General features: G+C 43.3%; 1 protein-coding gene across 1 annotated transcript; it reads left to right on the top strand.

Annotated features, from left to right (window-relative positions):
* Positions 1 to 66: 66 nt before the first annotated feature.
* On the top strand, positions 67 to 20261 carry DCTN5 (dynactin subunit 5). The gene is made up of 6 exons (XM_044233193.1): positions 67 to 217; positions 1385 to 1453; positions 8069 to 8187; positions 11382 to 11493; positions 15281 to 15383; positions 18878 to 20261. The coding sequence occupies exons 1-6, from the start codon at positions 170 to 172 to the stop codon at positions 18973 to 18975; spliced, it is 549 nt and encodes a 182-aa protein (XP_044089128.1). The 5' UTR covers positions 67 to 169; the 3' UTR covers positions 18976 to 20261.
* Positions 20262 to 24445: the final 4184 nt, after the last annotated feature.

Below are 24445 nucleotides of genomic sequence, written 5' to 3'. Positions count from 1 at the left end.
AGACGGCCGAGTAATGGAGCGGGGCCACCTAGCGGAGAGCCGAGCTGCGGATCAGAGACAAGGACGCCCAGAGCGGAAGTGGAGGAGCGGCCGGAAGTCGCCTGAATTCCAGTCAGACTGACCGGCTGACAGGCTTTGACAGGAACGGAGCTGCGGGAAGTTGGTGGCCATGGAGTTGGGCGAGCTGCTTTACAACAAGTCCGAGTACATCGAGACGGTACGCGTGTTTAGACCTCTGCCCTTCCTTTGCCGAGCCTGCGTCCCTCCGAAGCTGGTGTCTCCATCCTGTCCCTACCGCACCCCGGGTCCCTTTGGCGTTTCGTCCGAGATTACCTACAGCCACTTAGTGAATGGCCCGGCTTAGTTATGTATTCCTTGCATGGCAGGTTTAGGCTTTTTTTTACTTATTCCTTATTTCCTAAAGATAAAATGCCTTCCAGAAAGCAGGACAAGTCTCATCCAGCTTAATATCAAGAACTCCAGGCTTCGGGGCTTTCAGAAGGTTTTTGTTTTTGTTTTTGTTTTTTAACAAAACCCTTTGTTTTTTTTTTCTTTTTTAAGATTTTATTTATTTGACAGACAGAGACCACAAGTAGGCAGAGAGGCAGGCAGAGAGAGGGGGAAGCAGGCTCCCCGCTGAGCAGAGAGCCCGACGCGGGGCTCGATCCCAGGACCCCGGGACCGTGACCGGAGCCGAAGGCAGAGGCCTCAACCCACTGAGCCACCCAGGCGCCCCTGCTTTTTTTTTTTTTTTTTTTAAGATTTTAATTTATTTATTTGACAGAGATCACAAGTAGGTAGAGAGAGAGGAGGAAGCAGACTCCCTGCTGAGCAAAGAGTCTGATGCGGGGCTGGATCCCAGGACTCTGGGATCATGACCTGAGATGCAGATAGAGGCTTAACCCACGGAGCCACCCAGGCAACCCTCAGAAGGTGTTTTTTTTTTAACTAACGTGTCCTAATTTATTACTGTATGCTGAAAGACGGTTAGGTCCTTTCTAGTCAATACATGATGTGTGTAAATTTACACCTACCCTCCTCGAAGGAGGGTAGGTGCTCAGTCAGCGTTGCTATGAATTCTTGCAACTCTGATATCGGTTAAGTCGTTATCCTGGATTTAGGGCTACAAGTATAGAATTAAAACTTGAATCCCCTCTCTCTGATGTTATCAGGCTCTAGACCTACCACGTCCAAATTCTGGATTCCCTTCTTGGAATCCCTAGTTTCCTAATCCATCCTTGCTTTCATATCCCGTACTCAGGATATCAGGGGACTTCGGCCCACTGAAAGTCCATTCCTCTCCAGTAGCAGCTTTTTTGATGGAAACCTGTAGCCCAGAATGCACTCAGTTTGCGCATCCCCGTTTTCTGCTCTTTGCTTTCAGGCATCTGGAAACAAAGTTAGTCGCCAGTCGGTATTGTGCGGAAGTCAGAACATCGTTCTCAATGGCAAGGTAAGGGACAACGCCAGTTCCAGAATGCCTGCCTTTGCTTTTTTTTTTTTTTTTTTTAAGATTTTATTTTTTTTTTATTTGACAGAGGGAGATTACAAGTAGGCAGAGAGGCAGGCAGAGAGAGAGAGAGGAGGAAGCAGGCCCCCGCTGAGCAGAGAGCCCGATGTGGGACTCGATCCTAGGACCCTGAGATCATGACCTGAGCCGAAGGCAGTGGCTTAACCCACTGAGCCACCCAGGCGCCCTGCTTTTTTTTTTTTTAAAAAAGATTTTTATTTATTTATTTGAGACAGAGACCGTGAGAGAGAACATGAGCGAGGAGAAGGTCAGAGGGAGAAGCAGACTTCCCATGCAGCTAGGAGCCTGATATGGGACTCGATCCTGGGACTCCAGGATCATGACCTGAGCCGAAGGCAGTCGTCCAACCAACTGAGCCACCCAGGTGCCCCTGCCTTTGCTTTCTTTCCACTAATTATCGCATTGGGAGGGCAGATAATATGTTGCCACATCTCCCACTTATTGCTGTACATTTAAAATTTCTCTTCTTTTCATTCTCCAAGTTGTATTGAATACAAAAAAGACTCAATAAAAGGAGGCAACAGAAAACCTTTTCCCCTTTATGCCAGAAATGAAATACCATGGCACCCAGAACTGAAATTATTATGAAGTGTTGTAGTGTGCCCTTAACTACCAGACACAAACATAAATAGGCACCGAAACACTTAAGTGTAGAAGTTATAAAGTATAATAATATAATTGTTTAGTAATAATGATTCAACATTAACTGAAACTCTTTTTTTAAAAAAAATATTTTATTTATTCATTTGACAGAGAGAGAGATCACAAGTAGGCAGAGAGGCAGGCAGAGAGAGAAGGAGGGAAGCAGGCTCCCCGCTGAGCAGAAAGCCCGTTTCGGGACTCGATCCCAGGACCCTGAGATCATGACCTGAGCTGAAGGCAGCGGCTTAACCCACTGAGCCACCCAGGCACCCTGAAGCTCTTAAAATTAATTTGAGAATGGGTGGGGCACCTGGGTGTCTCAGTCGGTTGAGTGTCTACCTTCAGCTCAAGCTGTGATCTTGGGTCCTGGGATCAAGCCCTGAGTTGCACTCCCTGTTCAGCCGGGAGTCTGCTTCTCTCCGTCTCCTCTGCCTCTCTCCCTGCTTGTGCACTTTCTCTTTCTGTGTCAAACAAATAAAATTTAAAGAGAGAGAGTTGGGAAAGACACGAAACTATGAAACAGCTTTGCAAAATGGAATATGATAGGCTGAGAATTTGTAGTCTGAATAAATTGAAGTAGCAGAGAGATGAGTATAAACATGGGAATAATATTAGGACATATCAGAACCAGAGAAAATATCAAGATATATTTGAACGTGACAAACACTGAAGTCCACTGTTTTTCCTGCCATTTGTCTTTGAAATATTATATCTCTGAATTAAAAGAGAAGAAAATCTCACTATAATCAAGAAATCATAAATTTTTTCAGTAGAGACACAATTACTGTCTCCATTAGCTCATCATAACATGAGATTTAATAGAAAGAAGTATAGTTCAATAATGAAGTATAACTAGTATTTAGAGACACACTGTTCCTGCACGGAATTAGGTAATTCCGTTAATCCCAATCTGACACATTAGCAAATTGTGGAGTTTTTTAAAAATCCCTTAGGCAATTTCAGTACATTTTCTAATAAACATTTGTTTGTTAAATCGAGATAAAATACATGTGACAAAATTTGCCACTTTATCTTTAAGTGTACAATCCATTGGTGTTAATTATATTTAAAATTGGGGTGCCTGGGTGGCTCATTTGGTTGAGCATCCTACTCTTGATCTCAGCTCAGGTCTAGATCTCAGGCTCATGAGTTCAAGTTCTGCACTGGGCTCCATGCTGGGTGTGGAGCCTACTTAAAAATATATATTCTATTTACAACCATTGTGCAATCATCACCACTATCATATCTAAAACTTTCACCACCTGGACAGAAAGTCTATACTCATTTAGGAATTACTCCCTCTTTTCCTCCCCATCTTCCCCACTCCTGCCCCCCACACGGGGCCTAGTCACTAATAACCTCAGTCCCCTTCCTGTCTCTGTGAACTTGCCTAATCTAGATCTATAAGACTTGTCCTTTTTTGTGTGGCTTATTTCACTTACCATAATGTTTTCAAAGTTCATCCATGTTGTAGGATGTAAACTAATACATATATACATGTTAACATCCATGTAAACTATACACGTATATACTTTAGCTTTACTTGGCTTTCTGTTATTTACTTTTTTTACACTCACTTATTACTATAACCACAGTAGGAAACACCTATCACACTTAATAAGGACCATTGTTCTCAGTCCTGCTTCTATGATTCACTGTGGTTTGTGCATTTTCACTACTGTGTACAGTTACATTTATCCCCTCTCCTATTGGTTATTTTGTTCCCAGTTTTTCATTTTGTCCCTTACAGAACTGTGAGATTTCTATTTTCCTAAACCCTTATATCAGGTGTCACAGTGCCTGTAGGGATAGGCAGGGGTCAAATGAGTAAGGAAGACTGGGTGCCAACAACAGGGAGTGGTGGGGCCTGGTCAGTTGATGCGTACATGTCCTAGCCAAACTCAAACTGATTGTTGCCATTTGGGAATATAGGCCTATATTTTCTCAAAAGAGACTGGAAGTCTGGATTTTTTTTAGTGCAAAATGTCCCGCTATTCAAATAATAGTACTAAATCTAAATGAAGAAACAGGCTGCATGAGCCAAACAAGACAGGTTTCTGGGTGCAGTTCTTAGACCTCCAGCTGCGACCTCTGCCTCATCCTTTGTCGAGTTCAGTGAACTCTGCTGTACTACCATTTTCTTCCCTGGGAGGTCCTTATATGCACTCACTTTCGTTTTAACATCCTGCTGCCTCTGTTTTGAATCTGACTTCTCATCTTCAGCTCCACTCTTTATGAGACAGGAAACCAGGATTTGAGTCACTCACATTAAATCTCTTTGACCTCCTGTGATATCCGTTACTTATGTTTTCTGTGTTTGCTTCTCCAAATGGGAGTGTAATTTAGGCTGCTAAGGGACTTTTTGTTTTTCAAAGATTTTTCATTTATTTATTTGACAGACAGAGATCACAAGTAGGCAGAGAGGCAGGCAGAGAGAGAGAGGGGGAAGCAGGCTCCCTGCTGAGCAGAGAGCCTGATGCGGGACTTGATCCCAGGACCCTGGGATCATGACCTGAGCCGAAGGCAGAGGCTTAACCCACTGAGGTGCCCCTGCCTAAGGGACTTTTATGGATTTTCTTTATTTCCAGATTAAGATTGCTATCTTTGTTTAAAACACAGTATAATAAAAACAACCATTACCAAATACTCAGAACTTCTTGGTATTCTGCTTTCTTCCAAAGAAAAGGAAGTCATTTCTTCTGATTGTAGATGGAAGCATAAACAGAAAACAATGATTAAAGTAAATGAAGGATTTCAGATGAAAGAGTACATATTAGAAACAGATATCTCTTTAAACTTGAAGTAGACTGTTTTTAAAAACCAACAGGCACTGTAGTCCTTTAAGTCAACAGCTGATGAGAAATGGTCTTTTTACTGGTAGAGGTTTTATAGACTGAACATATTTTCAGGTGAGATTGGTAAACTTTTCGAAGTATGAGCGCACTTCATTTTTAGTAATTTCTCAGAACCTGGTGTTCAGACTAGTGACATATCTAAATTTACCCATATTTGAGGTGTTCTCCATCTTCATATCTACCCTGATCTTCTGTCCTGGGCCCCAGGCCTTCATTTATAACAGCCAGTTGGTTATCCCACAGATACCTCAAATAACATTTCACAACTGAATTTGTCATCCAGTTCAGTCCCCGGAATTGCTTACCCTATTCTAGACTTTCATCCTGGACTCTCTTTCTCTCTTTCCCCAATATCTAAACAATGACCAGATCATATAGATTCTCTTCTGCTTTTTTTCCATTTTTAACATTTTATAGTGGAATATTTGTTTTAAAGATTTTATTTATTTATTTGCGAGAGAGAGAGCAAGAGAGAGCATGAGGCAGGGAGAGGGCCAGAGGGAGAGGGACAAGCAGACAGACACCCCACTGAGCAGGGAGCCCAATTCGAGGCTTGATTCCATGACCCCGAGATCATGTCCTGAGCCGAAGACAGATGCTTAACCGACTGAACCACCCAGCTGCCCCTACAGTGGAACATTTTAAAAGTTATCTTTATTGAGACATAATTTACATACAATGAAGTGTACCCATTTTAAGTGTGCAGGTTGATGAGTTTATTTTTTTAACATTTTTATTTTTTTTAAAGGTTTTATTTATTTATTTGAGAGACAGAGATCACAAGCAGGCAGAGAGGCAGGCAGAGAGAGAGGGGAAGCAGCCTCCCTGCCGAGCAGAGAGCCTGACTCAGGGCTTGATCCCAGGACCCTGAGATCATGACCTGAGCCAAAGGCAGAGGCTTTAACCACTGAGCCACCCAGGTGCCCCAAGTTTTTTTTTTTTTTTTTTTTAAGATTTATTTATTTGAGAGACAGCAAGTGAACAAGAGAGAGAGAGCACAAGCAGAGGATAGGGACGGAGGGAGAGGGAGAAGCAGACTCCCCACTGAGCAGGGAGCTTGATTTGGGGCTTGATCCCAGGACCCCGGGACCATGATCCAAGCTGAAGGCAGATGCTTAACCAACTGAGCCACCTAAGTGCCCTGAGTTTGACGAGTTTTGACTGATGCTTACAACTATGCAGCCACTACCTCAATTAAGATATAAAATATTTCCATCACCCTCATTTCCCTGGACCCCTCTGCAGTCAGTCTTCCTACTACCCTTGGCCCCAGATGACCACTGGTATAACACTAATAGAGATTACGTTTGCATTTTCTAGAGTTGCCTATAATGGGAATCATGTACTCATTGTTGTCAACCTTCTTTCACTAAAGGTTTTTGAGATTTATCCGTGTTGTTATATACATTGGTATTATTATGCAACTTTTTAAAAAAGATTTTTTTTAAAAGATTTTATTTATTCATTTGACAGAGAGAGATCACAAGTAAGCAGAGAGGCAGGCAGAGAGAGAGGAAGGGAAGCAGGCTCCCTGCTGAGCAGAGAGCCCCATGTGGGACTCGATCCCAGGACCCTGAGATCATGACCTGAGCTGAAGGCAGCGGCTCAACCCACTGAGCCACCCAGGTGCCCCAAGATTTTATTTATTTATTTGACACAGATCACAAGTAGACAGAGAGACGGGGGTGGGGGCAGGCTCCCCGCTGAGCAGAGAGCCCAATGCGGGGCTAGATCCCAGGACCCTAGGATCATGACCTGAGCCGAAGGCAGAGGCTTTAACCCACTGAGCCACCCAGGCCCTATTATGCAACTTTTAAGACATGTACCAAAGTAGAGAGAACGTATAATGAAACTCCATATGCTCATTCACCAGCTTCTGCAGTTAGTAATATTCTGATATCCTTGTTTTATCTCTGTACCTGCCCCACAAACCCATACCTATTTTGACCCCGGAGAGGGCAGGGAGTTGGAATATTTTAAAGCAAATTGCAAACACTGTATTATTTCACACATAAATACTTAGTATATATCACTGAGATTTAAAGATTTTAGGGGCACCAGGGTGACTCAGCTGTTAAACGGCTGCCTTCGGCTCAGGTAATGATCTCAGAGTCCTGGGATTGAGCCCCACATTGGGCTCCCTGCTTGGCGGAAAGCCTGCCTCTCTTTTTCCCACTCCCCCTGCTTGTGTTCCCTCTCTCACTGTGTCTCTTTCTGTCAAATAAATAAAATCTTAAAAAAAAGATTTTAAAAAATGAGTAGAGCACCCTTATCATGATATATATATATATTTTAAAGATTTTATTTATTTATTTGACAGAGAGATCACAAGTAGGCAAAGAGGCAGGCAGAGAGAGAGAGGAGGAAGCAGGCTCCCTGCTGAGCAGAGAGGGTGATGGGGCACTCGATCCCAGGACCCTGGGATCATGACCTGAGCCAAAGGCAGCGGCTTAACCCACTGAGCCACCAAGGGGGCCCCACCAAGTATGGGGTATTAATTCCCCCAAACTTCTGAGTTAGGTTATTCACCCTGCAGCCTATCTAGGCAATCTTTGGGGCAGCTGGATATCATACCCCGCAATGTAGCACTTCATCTGAGTCCAGAATTTGGGAGAAGAACCAGGAGCTCAATAGGTCTATCTCCAGGATCACGAAGTTGGAGATAGTAGTGTTGGGAGATTGGACAAAGATAGGAGCAGCCTGGATTCTCATTTAGCAAGCCGCCAAGTCTTAAGGGCAGGTAGGACCAAGTGAATCTGAGCAGGTGAGTAAACTAGGCCAACTAAGGCATTCTTAGTAAAGATCTGTTTATTCAACAAGTCCTGTTTATGGGCTATTAAGGGCAAAGCTGGTGATATGCTGGGAACATCTTCAACTGAGTCAGTGTTATGAGGGCGGTCTCATTATCTTAAAGTTATCCCTTTTGAGAGAACATGTGACTCAGTAGATCATAGCATAACGTCAGTGTCTTCTTACCTACTCTTTTTTGTTGTATTTCAGGCTATGTTGGTAGCTTTTTAAAATGTGCTTTATTTTGTAGACCATTGTGATGAATGACTGTATTATCCGAGGGGATCTGGCAAATGTAAGAGTTGGACGTCATTGTGTTGTGAAAAGTCGGAGTGTCATAAGGCCACCATTCAAGAAATTCAGCAAAGGGTATGTAATTTACTTACCTAATTTTGGTTGTGTGCAAGATGCTGCTACGGGTGGTGCATTCCAAGTGTTGAGTTGTGTAAGGAGTGGGTCTGTGCTATTGTTTGGGTCACTGAGGAGGAATTCACTGTAATGAGCAGGGCTCTGGTGGTGGTTGTCTTAGCCTGGTTGTTGGTTGGCTGCCAGAAACAGAATCCACTTGAATTGGCAAAGGTAGAGGGGGTTCCGATGAAGAGATGCAGGCATATTTATGGAATATAAGGGTAGGAAAAGGGGCCAGGCCTCATAGGGACTAGAACTTATACTTGAACAGCTAGCCAGAATCAAGACAACTGTTCCGTCTGTCGCTCCATCACCAAGATTATGTTGTTTCTTGTTGGTCTCTGTCTCTGCATTTCTGCTTCCCTCTCCTCTCTTTCATGCTGACTTCATCTTCCCCCTTTTCTCATGGAGCCAACATTCTGCCTCAGCCCATTATTTATATCAGTTCTCTATTTAGGCTTCAACAGATACCAGCCAAAGATTTTAGGTCTTATTTCCAGAATCTTGGCAGAGGGAATCTGATTGGCTCAGCTGGAGTTAAGTGCCCACCCCTGTTCTGAACAGTTTTGACCCGGAGGGCAGAGGCACGTCAGGCCCACTATTCTCTCAATGGTAATTAGGATTATCCAGGGAAGGTCATGGACAGGGCAGGAAAACTATGCCTGATGTGCTGGTGTTTTTTTGTTGATGTTGTTTTTACCTCTCCCTCTTTTCCCTCCTGGCTCCTACCTGTGGCACCATCTGCATTTCATTGAGTAACTCAGTAAGCACTGGTTGAGTGCTTTCTTATGTCAGTCACTAGAGTATAAGGTGCGTACCTAAAGATGGATGAAATGGCATTCCTGCCTCAAAGTTCTCAAAAACCTAGTAGTAGAAACACTTACATACATAGATGACTACTATAGAATGTGATACTATAATGTGATAGCCACTGTATAATGTGACAGTCCTGTCACAAGGCTGAACATGGTTAGGAAGGAACAGGAAAGAGAGCGACCAACTCAGACTACTACCAAGGAGTGAAGCACACAGGAATCGTCCTGCATGTCTCAGAATGGAGTCAGACTGCAGGCTTTCCATTACATACGGGAATGGGAGCAGGGAGTCAGGGCAAATCATTCACGTGAAAACATTTGCTCATTAGCTCAGAAGGCTGTTGGGGGAAATGAGAAATCCTTGCGCTGGGCTTTTGTGGTTCCACACTGTGACAGGTTCTCTGCCCAAGTCGTTGGCTCCCCCTTCTGATAGCAGCATTACTGTGCTGGCTATGGTCTCAGGAAAGCACCGAGAATAAATAGGGGTTTTATTGGTGAACGGTAGGTTGTGTAATTAGGAATAGTCATGGGAAATATAAGAATACAAAAGTGTAAATAGCAACACAGAAACAGCAAGTGAGTATGGATTCCCCTCTCTCCCACCTCACATAGCTCCATACAAGAACCAGATAATAGATCATAGAACCAGATAATAATATCAAGTTTGGAATTTTTTTTTTAAAGATTTTTATTATTTATTTATTTGACACACAGAGATCACAAGCAGGCAGAGAGGCAGGCAGAGAGAGAGGAGGAAGCAGGCTCCCCGCCGAGCAGAGAGCCCGATGTGGGGCTCGATCCCAGGACCCTGAGATCATGACCCAAGCCGAAGGCAGCGGCTCAACCCACTGAGCCACCCAGATGCCCCTCAAGTTTGGAATTTTTTAATCTAAAATTCAGGTGCTGACAGTGCTGCTATAGACTGATAAGATCGAGGAATTCATTGTCACACAAAGGTCCCAGATCAAAAATACAAATGGATTAAAGAAAATTTAAATAAGCTATAGGTCCAGGGAGTACAGGTATGCTCTCTGACAAAATATTCCTGACAAAACAGAGCACAGGACTAGATAGAGCCAGTGAGCATCCAGCTACTTTATTTTAGTTCTAGTCCAAATATTTTCTGTCCCAAAGTACTGAAGTTACTTGTAAATGTGATCATAGAACCACTGTCAATGACATTTGAGGAATCATGGAGAATGGCAGTGATGTCAGAAGTCTGGAGAAAGCTTACTGACTCCTACTCATCCTTCAGGTCTTGGCTTAAATGTTTTTCTTTTTAAAGATTTATTCATTTGAGAGAGAGACAGGGCAGATGAGCATGGGGATGGGCAGAGGGAGAGGGAGAGAGGAGTCAGACTCCCCACTGAGTGCAGAGCCCAACATGAGGCTCGATCCTAGGACTCTGAGATCATAACCTGGGCCAAAGTCAGGTGCTTAACCAACTGAGCCACCCAGATGCCCCTTAAATGTCACTTAAAATTAAACTTTGGGGGTGCTTGGGTGGCTTAGTGCATTAAAGCCTCTGCCTTTGACTCAGGTCATGATTCTGGGGTCCTGGGATCGAGCCCTGCATCAGGCTCTCTGCTAAGCATGGAGCCTGCTTCCCTTCCTCTCTCTTTCTGTCTGCCTCTCTGCCTACTTGTGATCTCTGTCTGTCAAATAAATAAATAACATCTTAAAAAAATTAAACTTTTATCAAACTTTTAATCTAGGTAAAGTCTCTGCTTATAACTTGGTACTTTTTACTCTGTAGTACTTATCATAGTTGTAACTAACTACTTACATAATCATTTGTTTAATCTTTCTTTTCTTGATTGCTGTCTCCTTATGGGCTAGATAGTGTCGTTTTTGCTTGTCGTTATATTTCCAATTTTTAGCATAGAGTCTGGCAAATGCACTCAGTAAAATCAGTGAATATACAAATTTTTGGAATGTTGAATAGTAGAAAATATATCCTAGTAACTGATGTCAGTCCCCTACAACATCTTGGGCAGATTACCGAATATGTGACCTATGAGCTTTTCCAAGGAGGCAGGAATGAGCAAAACATTCATTCATTTGGTGCCAGCTCTTTTAGCTTGGAAGGTCTCGCCACTTCGGTCTTGCTGTTTCCTAGTACACTGCTTGGTCCAATATTTCTGATTTTGAGCTAGTAATCACATTTATCTCCAACATTATAGAATTCTCTTAGCCTGAGGATTCCTTCCTTGCTAGGAGCATTCTTATTAAGACAAGATGATGAAGTTGAGAGTATGATCAGCAATTCTGTAAACCTTGACCGAAAGCAAATCACCTTGACCTTTTTTTGTTGTTGTTCATCTTCTTTTCCTTCTCTAGCGTTGCATTCTTTCCTTTACATATCGGGGACCATGTCTTTATTGAGGAAGATTGTGTGGTCAACGCAGCTCAGATTGGCTCCTACGTTCACGTTGGCAAGAACTGTGTGATTGTGAGTATGGTGTCTTGGCTGGCTAAACAGCCTCCCTGCTCCTCCAGCTCCATCCCTCACATCAGTGGGCCTCTGCTTCTGTGGCCAAGCGGGATAGAAGCAGTTTCTGGTCTACTGGAATTATTAATGGATTTGAAGGTTTCTAGGTATCAATAACCATGGCTAAATCTTATCTAACTTCTTCTAGATGATGTTAAACTCTTCCCTTTGATTATTTCATTTGACCCTTATAACCATCTAAGGGTGGTAGCTAACTGATACTATCCCTGGGCGATACGCCTAAAGACCTTAAAAATTAGGGATTTGACAGGGCTATGAAGTGGAAAGCTGGGATTTGAACCCAGGCAGTATGACTAGCCAGGCCTGCCCTATGGCCTACCTGTTGCTTTACCTCCAGGGTCGTACAGTCTAGTGGGGGGACAAGGGGCATGACATTAAGGGAACTGCAAGTAGTTCAGGGTGATGGGTGTGCAGGGTACAAGTGGGCCCTTGTTCAGTGGACATTTGGACATTCAGTGTTCAGGAGCCTTGGCATCTCCTCATTTCATCTGCCCAAGGCTTTATGAAATGGGATTTCTTAGTATTTCATTGATGAATAGCTTGATTTCAGTTGGGATTTATGAGAACATCCTGGGTGAGAATGACCAGAGCTGAACTGCCTTAAGGTTTAGGGAAAATGTTTCCTATATTTTGAATTTATACCCAAATCCTAGCTTCTAGGAACAGCCAAGGACTTAAATGGTTATTCCCAATAGTACAGAGGCAGTTCCATGTTCTGGATAATATTCAAGTATACAATACTTGCAGAGGGACGCCTGGGTGGCTCAGTTGGTTAAGCAGCTGCCTTCGGCTCAGGTCATGATCCCAGCGTCCTGGGATCGAGTCCCACATCGGGCTCCTTGCTCGGCAGGGAGCCTGCTTCTCCCTCTGCCTCTGCCTGCCTTTCTGTCTGCCTGTGCTCGCTCTCTCTCCCTCTCTCTCTGAAAAATAAATTAAAAAAAAAAAAATACTTGCAGAAACCATGCAGTCACATTCTACAAGCCACAAGAGCACAGCAAAGATGGACTGTGCAGTGGAGGGCCACGTTGCTGTGGAAAACATCCCAATATGACCTGTTACTCAGAATTAAGGGAAGTGGTATTTTGCCAGATATTCTCCAGAGGAGTCCCTTCATATGTGTTAGAAACAGAGGGTCTTTTGTTTGGCATGATGTTGAAGAAAGAGGGAAAATCGTGAAACCCATTCTGTCTGCTCATTCTGTGTGACAAAAGCTGGCTTTCTAAGCCACAGCTGGTTTTTTCTGACATTCTCTTCTGCAGAGTGATGACATGTTCATAGTAGCCTACTGTGTTAGTCCTGTCCTTTATCCCCAGAGCTAAATGTCTGAAATGTTAAAATCCAAATGCTCTTCCCAGTGCTTAGGGAGTTCTAGTATTCTTGTCCCGTGCTCTGCTTTTTTGTGCCACTTTCTGATACATCATTTCAGACATTGTCACTGTTGGGTATTGGCAGTACCTATTTGCTGAGCCTTTTACAAATTCTCAAGTAATCTCAGGAGAAAGATACTTTTAGAGCTCTAGAATCTCAGAGCTAGCAGGGACTCTTTTAGAGCCCAGCTGTCCCCATGACCCACAGACCCTTGTAACTGCACCCATTTGGTGATCCAACTGCTGTTCAGATGTGTGAAGTTATAGGTGTCCATCAGAGTTGCCCAGGTGCCTGCAGAAAAAGCCTTACAATCTTCATGGGGCTGTGACTGTGCTGTGAGTTTTACATTCATTGTCTCTAATCCTCACAGCATCCCTGCAGGTTTGATTTTATGTTCTGTTTCCCAGAGGAGGAGCTCAAGGCTTGAGGATGTGAGGTAACTTCTATCAGGAGATACAGTTAGCCGTAATACTGGCAACATGGAGTTTTTTACTCCTCCTGGGAAAGTCCTCCAGGAAAGAATAAAGAAGCAGTTTCAGCTTTTCACCTCCTCATCTATTGCCAATACACTCATTCCTAAGAAATACCCACGTTCTGACTGCTGCTGCTGTTTAATTGATCAGTTTGCCCAGAATGCTCTGGAAGCTGATTGAACATCATTTGCCTTAGTGGGCAGAGTGGCTAACTAGTGGACGCAGCAGGTTCCTCCAGGCTGGGTGGTGGCTGATGGTACACAGAGGAAGTTTTATTCACACTGCTCTTCTTGTCCAGGGCCCTTTGTCTACAGAGCCCTCTGTATGAATGGGTCATGCCTCATGCAGCACATTCAGCTTCTTTCTACCCAGTGCCCCATGTGCTTAGTTGGAATTATTAGGAGCCTAGGTGTCATAGGACATCTTTGAGCTAATTTGGGAGTCACCGGGGGAGCTGGCCACCTGCTGTATTTTGGGAATTGCCACTAGCAGGTAACTCATGGGAGGGAACTTTCCAAGAATGAGTAGAGAACTGCAGTTCTAACTTGTTTCTGAGCTACAGATAGTGCCAAGTATCGCCAAGGCTATTATCCACCTTGCCAGAGACAGCTTAGTCACTTAAAAATTTTAGACCTTCAAGGTATAAGCTTTCTAAAACATTCATTTAACAATCTACTTGGACATTCCTGGAAATACATACATTTGGTTATTTATTAATAATTAGGGAAATTTTAATACAACGAAATCAAAGTATCTGTCATATTCTTTGATAAAATCTGAAATCTAGACAGGTTAGCATTCTCCTGATATTGTTGGGGATTCCACATTGTCAGCCAAGTATGTTTTATCAGATCCTCTGACCAGGACCAAGTGAATGCACAGGCCTGGTGATGTCAGCGTAGTCAGTGAAGACTGAAACTTTCACATACTCGGCAAGTAGTCTGAATCACTTTAATGTATTTATAGAAGAAACCTCCCCTTTCCCTTAAACCAGGAAACGGATGTATCTTCCAGACCTTATTTCTTGCCCTCAAAATGCCATGGGTGATGCAGAATTGAAAAGTGGCAACTATTCAAAGTTGCCACTTTTCAGTTCTGCAGTGGATAAAGTCAAGCATAAGGCTTGACCTAAACCTTCAAAACAAACTATGGCTAATATGAACCAAGAGTAAAAAGTAGATCCTAATTGTGTACACACTTGGCTTTAGGGGTTCAATTGATATCATGAGAATGAGTCTCCTTCTCTTTCCCATTTTCCTCTGGGAAGCTCTCAGGCAGTTTCTTCCCTCGTGGAAACAAGACAGCTGGTCCAAATGTCTGTCCTGTCCTCTAGAAACCCCGATGGAAAGAGCTGCTTTTCCCAGTAGCACCAGCAGAAGCCTTAATATTGTGATTCATCAGACTGATTTGGCTCATTCCATAAAACAGTCTTTGAAGCCAGGCTTGGGGTTTGGGGTTAGGATAGGGGACTGTCAGGGGCAGAAGGATGTTACCAAGGACAATACGGGTTCTGTTACCAGAAGAAAGGTGATCAAATGTTGGACAAACAAAAAAGTAGATGTCCACTAAATTTAAGAAAAAAGACAGAAAATGGTACAACTCTTCGGAAACTGAATTTCAGTCTGTAATATCTAAGATAACCTGAACTGTACCTTTTCCAAGTTCATGCACACACGCATGCACACACACACACACTCATACCCCTACCTCCTCCTGCTTGTCATGTGCTACCTGAAGTAGGGAATTGTGGCCAAACCTTTTGGCCCTATATATTGTATGATATCATGAATGGAGAAAATAGAAAATAGCATTCCATGCAGCAGACCAAGCAACTTCTACTTGAGCATTTCCTGCTCTATTTCCTAGTGACAAGATTTTAATTTCAGGGGCGCCGATGTGTGTTGAAAGACTGCTGCAAAATTCTTGACAACACAGTATTACCCCCAGAAACTGTGGTGCCACCATTCACCGTCTTCTCCGGCTGCCCAGGTAAGCTTGGGTGCTGATTTATGAAAGCAGACTCATTTTCCATCACGAAAGTAACGCATGCAGTTTTTATCTCTGACAATGTATTGATTTGGCTAATTTTAAAATTCTGCTAGGGACACCTGGGTGGCTCAGTTGGTTAAGCAGCTGCCTTCGGCTCAGGTCATGATCCCAGCGTCCTGGGATCGAGTCCCACATCGGGCTCCTTGCTCGGCAGGGAGCCTGCTTCTCCCTCTGCCTCTGCCTTCCTTTCTGTCTGCCTGTGCTCGCTCTCTCTCCCTCTCTCTCTGACAAATAAATAAATAAAATCTTTAAAAAAAAAAATTCTCCTGCTAGAGATTACCTAGAAATGCTATCTAAAAATATAACCAGTATCTTTTTAAATGTGCAGTTGGGTTCACAAGGAAATTTCAAGGGTCAGAAGCAAAGAGGAAACTAAACCCACAGTATAAGCCTGGTTAGGCTTATGCATCTTTTTAATAGAGTGGTTTAGGGTTTGATACTCCTGTGGGGATGAGAGAAAAAGCCTTGAAAGGCAGAGAGATCCTCTTGAAGGGTTATCTCTCAATAAAAGTTGATCTAGAGTCAACCTGCCACCAGCACAGGAAAAGTACAAAGAAGCAAGCCTTTCTTGGTCTGGGCTCTGGCTGGAAAAAGAAAAAATATTCCAGAGAATTCTAACAATGGCTTCATGTTGTTTGAAGTCTTGAACTTATACTTCCCACACTACCCAGGAATGCCCAAACTGAAGAGTTAACCTAAAACATGGTCTAAGACCAACGATACCTCTGGGACACCCGAGAGAAGCAAATACATCCCCTTTCTAATTTGGCTGACAGAATGCCCTCAGGTAAAGCCCTTGTGAGCTCAGAGTTCCCAATGGCCAAGCATGTGAGCAAACAAAAGTGATATACCCTCCTCCTAGAAAACTTGAAAAACACCGGAAAGCGGAAAGAAGAAGAAAGAAGAAGAAAAGAAAAGAAAGAATAAAGAAGAAGAAAACCTCATGTTCCCCACCCCTACCCCAAGGCAGTCTCGTCTCTTCTGTGTATGGTTTTACATGGTTGAACTCATGCAGCGTGGACAGAAGCACACCAGGGATTCACAGATGGGAGATGCTATGTAGTGAGAGATTTGACGATATATGAGATGTACCCCTTGGTGGTTTAGTTGCTTTTCCAATTAAAAAACTCATCACTCAGATCATTGACTGTGGGTTTCAAAGATGTGCAAAATCATCCATTCAGATTCCTCGGGGAGGAAATGCGCTGTTCTGCTGTTCCATGTATCTCTGCATTTGCAGAGGAGGAAGGAGAGCCTTGCTGAGTGATTCTCCCTAGATTGGGTTCCCACTGTGAGAAAGTATCATCGTTCTTAGCATGCGCAGATCAGAAAGCCCCAGTGGTTGTTTTCGGTTGATTGTCAGACAGTCTCACCTTCTTTTTTTTTTTTTTTTTTTAAATATTTTATTTATTTATTTATTTGGCAGAGAGATCACAAGTAGGCAAAGAGGCAGGCAGAGAAAGAGAGAGGAGGAAGCAGGCTCCCTGCTGAGCAGAGAGCCCGATGCGGGACTCGATCCCAGGACCCTGAGATCATGACCTGAGCCGAAGGCAGCGGCTTAACCCACTGAGCCACCCAGGTGCCCCAGTCTCACCTTCTGAGGTGAGGAGTCTATTACCAGAGTAATATCTTAATCTCTTTTAACTTACTCAGGGTCCTTAGAGCCAGCAGTGGTCTTTGGGCATTGATGGCCAAGACAGGGAGACACACCACTTGGTATTTGAAATCCAAGTAAGCACTGTTTGGAGGTTCTGATGGAGGATTCAGGCTGCATGAGACCCTAGAGATGATTGTGTAGATGGGGAAACTGAGGCCTAGAAAGATTAAGTTGTCCACAGGGTCAGAGGTTGTTTGTGGGAAAGCCTTGATTAGTTCTTAAGACCCCTTATTTAGAGTCCAGTATTTTCTGTGCTTTGGCAAGGTACTTCCTATGTTCATTTTTAGTAGTTTGACAAACAGAAGTTAACCATCTAGATACTGCTGTTGGCAATCTCTCTCTTTAATAAAGAGACCTAAAATTGTAGGACAACTGGCACATTTTTGAAGGCTCCACTGAGTAGTGGAATAAAATGAAAGACAAAACATCTGGAAAGAATCTGGGTCAGGAACCAAAAAGCCAAAACTGCCTGTAGGAGTCAGACAGACGTGATTGAAATGACAGCCTATGATGGCTAGCCAAGAATACAGAGCTAACATTTTAAGAATTTCTGATAGTTCATGAGGAGCTAAAAATCTGCATATCTACATGATATCTCTGAATTTTTAAATGTTCTGCTAGCTTTTAAAAAAGATTAAATACTATGCATACCAAACTTGTTTGCAAATCTAACATAGACTGCACATTTATAAAAGGTACCTTTGAGGATTCTGTATTCTTTAGACCTTTTTTTCTGTCCTGCCTGTTATTTTCTCCATATATATATATATGCAAGTATATGTGTTTGTTTCGTATGTGTATTAATGCACAGGTGTGTACGTATCTGTGTATATGTGTGTACTTTTGTATATAATGGGTTATACTGTTCACACCTGTATAAACAGATTCACACTTTCTATCTTGTTTGGAAATTTGCTTTAACAGTGTATCTTGGGGATCTTTTCTTGTCAGTATGTAGAGATTCCCCTCATTCCTTTTCATGGTTGTATGGTTTTCACTACATAAATATACCGTATGTAACTGACTAGTTTCCTGGAATAATGGACCATTACACATTGTACCTGGCTTTTCACTATTAGAAACTTTGCTGCATTAATATTCCTATACATATATTGTTCACTTGGGCAAGGTTATTTGTAAGGCAAATTCTTAGAAGTTGGGTTATCAGATCACAGGGTATGAACCTTTAAAAGTTTTGCTAGATTTTCCAGAGTTGTTCTTCCAAATAGTGGTACAAACGTATGCTTTTATCCATAGTGGATGAGAGTGCCTCTTTCCCTGAAATCCTTAAATACAGTTTTTTGTCTTTTGGTAGGATATTTCTGTTCTACTCCCATCCACAATTTTTCTGTATGTAGCAGGTTTGGGGATTGGATTCAGCTTCGTTGTATGAACAATAGAGCAGTTTCTTACCTCAGAGAGTGCTCACCTGGGCTTGTCACATCAGAATCCAGGGGATGGACAAATCCTTGTCTGGAACAACCTCCCATGTAGTCGGAGATGCCTTAACTCTTCAGCTCATGCAATAATGTATGAACCTCTTTTACCTGGAAGGTATTTATCCATTCGGGGAATTTGCATTATTTGTCTCCCCCCAACAAAAAGATATCATCTTGAAGATATGGTCAGTAAAAATATTCTGCTAGCATTGAAGCTGGAAGACCTAGCATTTAGATACTCGTGAGTAAAGAAAAGGGCCCTATAGGGTTTTAAACAGAAATCAGAGCTGCTGGCCTCCCTCGGCTCCAGTTGGTTGACCAGGTCTTTCTTTTCCCAGGACTGTTTTCAGGGGAGCTCCCAGAATGTACCCAGGAGCTGATGATTGACGTCACGAAGAGCTACTACCAGAAGTTTTTGCCCTTGACACAGGTCTAATGTCTCTGCCTCATGTCTCAAATTCATGTGAGCTCTAAGATGAACTTGGGGACAAAGTGAGCCAGCCAGCATCTACAAAGAGCTCTTGTGTCTTTGCTACCTTTCACCTTCTTTTTCTGTTTGTCTGGTTTTGTTTAATTCTTTAGAATTTCTCAATCCTTCCAGGTTCTAAACTCTTAAGACTTCAATAACAGAATGTCTAAAGGAGTTGTGTCCAAATGCTGTGCTTAAACCTTATCTATTAACGGTTCCTTCATGCCATTATCTGTGGAACACAGAATCATCTGTTCCCAGCACTCCCACCCCTTGGTCCTGTGGATGACAGGATTCTGCCAAAACAGGCCCACAGAGCAGAGCACTGTCCCAGTGTGGTGGCTGTGAGCTGTTCTACTGCTCACAGCCATTAGCTGCCCACTAAACACTGCTCACATGGTTTGCTCTCACTTTTCCTGAGCTGCCACAGTTGCCCATGGTCTTGCAGGGAGGGGGAAAGTGTTTGTGACTTTTCAGAGCCCAGATTCCTATTGGCTACTAAAACTTGAAGGGAGGGGTAGTTAACATTTTTATTCTTCCTGAAATGACCTTAAGTGTCTTTTTAGCCCAGAGTAATTAATAAAAGACTTTGTGGCATTCTGTTCTAGGGCCTTTGGCTTTCACTAAAAGGGGGGCCCTCAGCACCGAGATTTTATTTTTGCAAAGACCCAGGTAGGAGTCTGCTATATGAATGGACTAGTCTGGTAATCACTACTTGCCTCACAGTATTTGGAGGCAACAGCATATGCCTTACTTCCTTGAAGACATAGCATTTGTGACAGTTGTCCTATGGCCTAGAGCCATTCATCCACTCTATTTGCCATAAACCTCACAGTTCAGACCAAAATATCTCTACCTAGACCCAATCACATATATACACGGGGACCTCTTAAATCATTCTGTGGGCACAGAGCTCCAAGGAGTAAATGAATTTACCAGTATGGTTATTAGCCATCTCCTGAATAATAACACAACCCTGCCTGGTTCTGCTCTGACCTCTTGGTCTAAAAGGAAGATTTAGAAGGGAAGGTCTGAGAACCTTGGCTTTGCTTAATGCTTTGATTCTGCTGTGAACAGGGTAAGACGGTTCAGCCTTGAAGGTTAGGATCTAGCAGGAGCTGTCTGGACTTAATATGTGGTTGTGGGGTTTGTTAAAATGGCTATATGTGATGTCTCCTCTAGGTCAATGTAAAACTGTTTTCCAGTTTGTCTTTTTTTTTTTAATGCATTAAAAGATTGATACGTGAAACAAATCATTTGAAAGTGATCCCTCTCCTCCTCCGTGATGGCTACCTCACTTCCTCGGCTGCTTCCCTGCATGCCTGGTGCCCTGCTATAGACTTCACATTCACTAGTCTGCTTATGGTTCATGCCAATCGAGGAGGTGGGATGTTATTCCCATTTTATAGGTGCGAGAAAACTCAAAGATCTTAGATAAGTTGGTCCAGTCCCTACAGTGACAGAGTGGCTGACCTGGGAGTCATACCAATGTCTGTCTGGCAGCATTGCCATGCGATTCAGCTCTGCCCTGGTAAGATGAGACTAAGCTTGCCCTTGGAGCACATCTGCTGTGTGCCCTGATACCAGTAGTCTGTGATGGTTGCAGCGTTTTTGTTGGGGGGGTTGGGGTCATTTCCTGGCATCTTCCCAAGTTCCCTTCTTTTGTGCCACCATAAAGACAGATGTTGGAACTGACAGAGCTTTGATGCTGTCTAAGCTAACCTCTCATTAGCTAGTGAGATATTCCAGGGCACATCTGACAGAATGCCGTCCAGCTTGTGTTTGAATACCTCTAAAAAGAAACTGACCACCATGCAACTGACTGTCCATTTTCCTTTTCAGTTTATCCTTTCTAGCTAGCTTCATTGAGATGTAATTGACATATCATTTTTATTGACTGCCTATTTTGTTGTGAACAATGGAAATTAAGAGAAGGTGGGATTGTTTAAAGCCTCCTAGACATGATTTTAAAAGCCTTAAGTAGTGGGGCGCCTGGGTGGCTCAGTGGGTTAAGCCGCTGCCTTCGGCTCAGGTCATGATCTTGGGGTCCTGGGATCGAGTCCCGCATCGGGCTCTCTGCTCGGCGGGGAGCCTGCTTCCTCCTCTCTCTCTCTGCCTACTTGTGATCTCTATCTGTCAAATAAATAAATAAAATCTTTAAAAAAAAAAAAAAAAGCCTTAAGTAGTAACTCAAGTACATGATTGCAAAAATCCAATCCAGTTAGTAAAAAGGGGACATGCAGTGAAGTAGAATTTCCCAATCCAGTATCCCAGTTCCATGTTCTACTTCCCAGAGGCAGCTACTGAATAGTTTTGGGTATGTCCTACAAGAGACAGTCTGCAGGCACGAGCATGTGGATCCGTGTACCTTAGCCTCTCTTTGCATACAAATGCGAGTACACAGTGGATGTGCTGTTCTCAGCTTGCTGCTTTTACTTAATGATATGCCTTAGAGATGTTCCATATTTGGCACATACAGGTGACAAAAATAGCAGTTGCTAATATTTATAGAGTGTTTACCAAGTACCAGTTACTCTTATGAGTTCTGTACATTTATTAACTTTTTAATACAACCACCATAAAGTAGATACACTTACTGTCCTCAAGGAACAGGAGGTTAAGTAAAGTGCCCAAATTTATACACCTAATATGACAATGAGTCAAAGCATTCTAGTTCTAGAGCCCATACTTTTAAAGATTTTATTTTCTTCATATTATTTTATTTTATTTTATTTGAGAGAGCACAAACAGGGGGAGGGGCAGAGGAAGAGGAAGAAGCAGACTGGCCTCTGAGCAAGGAGCCTGACTCAGGGCTCTATCCTAGGACCCTGGGGTTGTGACCTTCGCCAAAGGCAAATGCTTAAACGACTGAGCCAGCTAGGCGCCCCTACGGCCTGTAGTTTTTTGGGTTTTGTTTTTAAAGATTTTATTTATTTATTTGACAGAGAGATCACAAGTAGGCAGAGAGACAGGCAGAGAGAGAGGGGGAAGCAGGCTCCCTGCTGAGCAGAGAGGCTCGATCCCAGGATCCCAAGATCATGACCTGAGCCGAAGGCAGAAGCTTAACCCACCGAGCCACCCAGGTGCCCTCAGCCCGTAGTTTTAATCACTATGCTGGAATTCCTCCCCGCTATAATACTTTTCATTGCCCCGGATTGTATCATCTGGCCAACCCTCACTATACAGAAAACTGAGAAAGTATTTTGCTTTTTCAGGCAGGCAAGGGCAAGGGAGTTGGGAGTGGATATTGGATGAATTATCCACAGTGTCTGCCACAGACAGTTCCTTCTGAGAAGACCGTCCCCTTGCAGTGTGCCCTGTTGTTAAACTGCAGTTGTGGTTTAAGAAGCTAATCAGAGCAGGTTTCATGGGAGAATTATCTTGCTTGCCGTCAAGAAATAGTGTCTTAAAATTCTGTACCATATGGTTGGCACTCTATAGAGAAATCTGGAAGCTGGATTAGACAAAATTCCAGTTAGACTGCTTTGTTACAAGTGTCAGAAATCCCGCTTGAGCCCATTTAAGTAAGAAAGGGGTTTTATTGGCTTGCACAAGGAATCACGGAAAAGACTAGCTTGAGAGGCAGTGCAGTACGCACCTTGGACAAGTTACTTAATCTCTCTGCTTTGTATCCTAAACTGTGCAAAGGGAATACAATAGTGCCGCAACAGAACTGGTTCGGATTAAATGGGCTACTATGTGTAAACATCAAAGATAGCTCCTGGCACTCTGTAGGTAATAATGTTACCATTGCAGGAACAACAATTCCAGAGATTTAAACCCCATATATAGCTCTTTATCGTCTATATCTTTTTAAGATTTTATTTATTTATTATTTTAAAAGATTTTATTTATTTATTTGACTGAAAGAGAGAGTACAAATGGGGAGTGGCAGGCAGAGGGAGAGGGAGAAGCAGGTACCCCACTGAGCAAGGAACCTGAAGAGGGACTCGATCCCAGGGCCCTGGGATCATGACCTGAGCTAAAGGCAGATGCTTAACTGACTGAGCCACCCAGGTGCCCCTGTTTTCTATATCTTTTTCATCTGCACATTAGTAAAGGTATGGACTAGACCACTGTAACAAAGAGACCATGGAAATACCATGGCTCCCAGCAAGTTAGAAGATTATTTCTCTCTCACCTAAGAGTGCAGGAATAGGCAGGTTATTAGAGCAAGTAGGTGGCTGGGCCCCATGAAGTCATCAAATAGCCAAGCTGCTCCTATTTTGTCACATGGCAATACAAGGGAAGGTACAAGGGAAGCTGTAAATTTAGTCATGGACTGGGTAGCCAAAACTCTGAGGAGGGAGATTCTAACAGTAAAAGGGAGAGGGGAAGATTCAGCATAAGGAGACAATAAGCAAGCTCTCCCAGGCTTGTGTATTGGCTTCCTTTTCTCCTACTGCAAACGGGCTTTCTCCATGCATTGGGGCACGTGGCAGCTGATAGCTCCAGACTTGTACCCTCCCAGCTTGGTGACCCTGAAAGAAAGGCTTCTTCCCTCCAGTTCTAATTTGTGAAAGTCCCACAGAAAGGTTCTCAGTGACTTCTGGTGAGTCCCATACCCTCTTAGATCAATCACGGCAGCCAAGGCCCTGCAATAAACCTGATATGGGTCATGAGCTCTCCTCCATCCCCCCATGGTGGAGATACAGCAGAGCCCATCACCAAAGCAAGGTGCTTAGAAGGCAGAAACAATAGCTACTGCAAACAGTAAAAGAGTCTATAATTATAGACTGATACTGTTAGAAAGGCTGTTGACAGTCTTATGTATCCTTGCAAAGACCAGCTGGACTCCTGTCTCCATGGTGGCTCTCACCGCTGGGACAATCTGTCACCAGATAATTACCTTTAAAACTCCAGAGAAGCAAGTCTCTTTGTCTTCACAGTACTCCCAGAAGAGCGGACTGATGGGAGATGAGGAGGGAGCAGGAGGCTGGCTGAGGAGGGAGCAGGGGCTGCGACCCCCTCTCCACCCACTCCCCTTAGTAATATGTGTGACATTCCTCAGGCACCCCTGACTGCCCTGAAAGAAGAACAAATGGTTATATTGCAGAGATCACAGTCCTGTAAGGCAGGAGTCTCCCTTGGTTTGCAAATGTCCTTGAGATTTACAAACAAAGAAGTTACCTTATCAATAGCCCAATTTCCTAGGACACACAACTCAGTTCCTCAAGCCCTAATGCCACCCTCCCCTCCATAAGAAACCAAAGGAGGTGGAGGTAAAAAGAAAAGTAAATAAAGTTAAATTTCTTCTAAACCTAAATCTCACTCACAAGGACGCTTGATAGCAGGAATGTAACATTCCATCAGGAAACTCCCAATTGTCTTTATGTTAATGCCTCATTAGAGGGGAAATGCCTTAATTTGATAGTAACCAGGCCTTCAATATCCTGATAGTATTCTTTGCCCCAATAGCTCTTCTGAACACCCCTTT

This window comes from Neovison vison, chromosome 14 (assembly GCF_020171115.1).
Source record: "Neovison vison isolate M4711 chromosome 14, ASM_NN_V1, whole genome shotgun sequence".
NCBI lineage: Eukaryota > Metazoa > Chordata > Mammalia > Carnivora > Mustelidae > Neogale > Neogale vison.
Note: the sequence above shows the minus strand (reverse complement) of the source record. Positions and strands in the feature narration are given on the sequence as shown.

What these genes read in the sequence shown, in the direction of transcription:
- DCTN5 (XM_044233193.1), top strand. Translation starts at nt 170, where the DNA reads ATGGAGTTGGGCGAGCTGCTTTACAACAAGTCCGAGTACATCGAGACG. An exon ending in AGTCCGAGTACATCGAGACG is followed by an intron (nt 218 to 1,384) that starts GTACGCGTGTTT and finishes CTTTGCTTTCAG; the next exon opens with GCATCTGGAAACAAAGTTAG. An exon ending in CGTCTTCTCCGGCTGCCCAG is followed by an intron (nt 15,384 to 18,877) that starts GTAAGCTTGGGT and finishes TTCTTTTCCCAG; the next exon opens with GACTGTTTTCAGGGGAGCTC.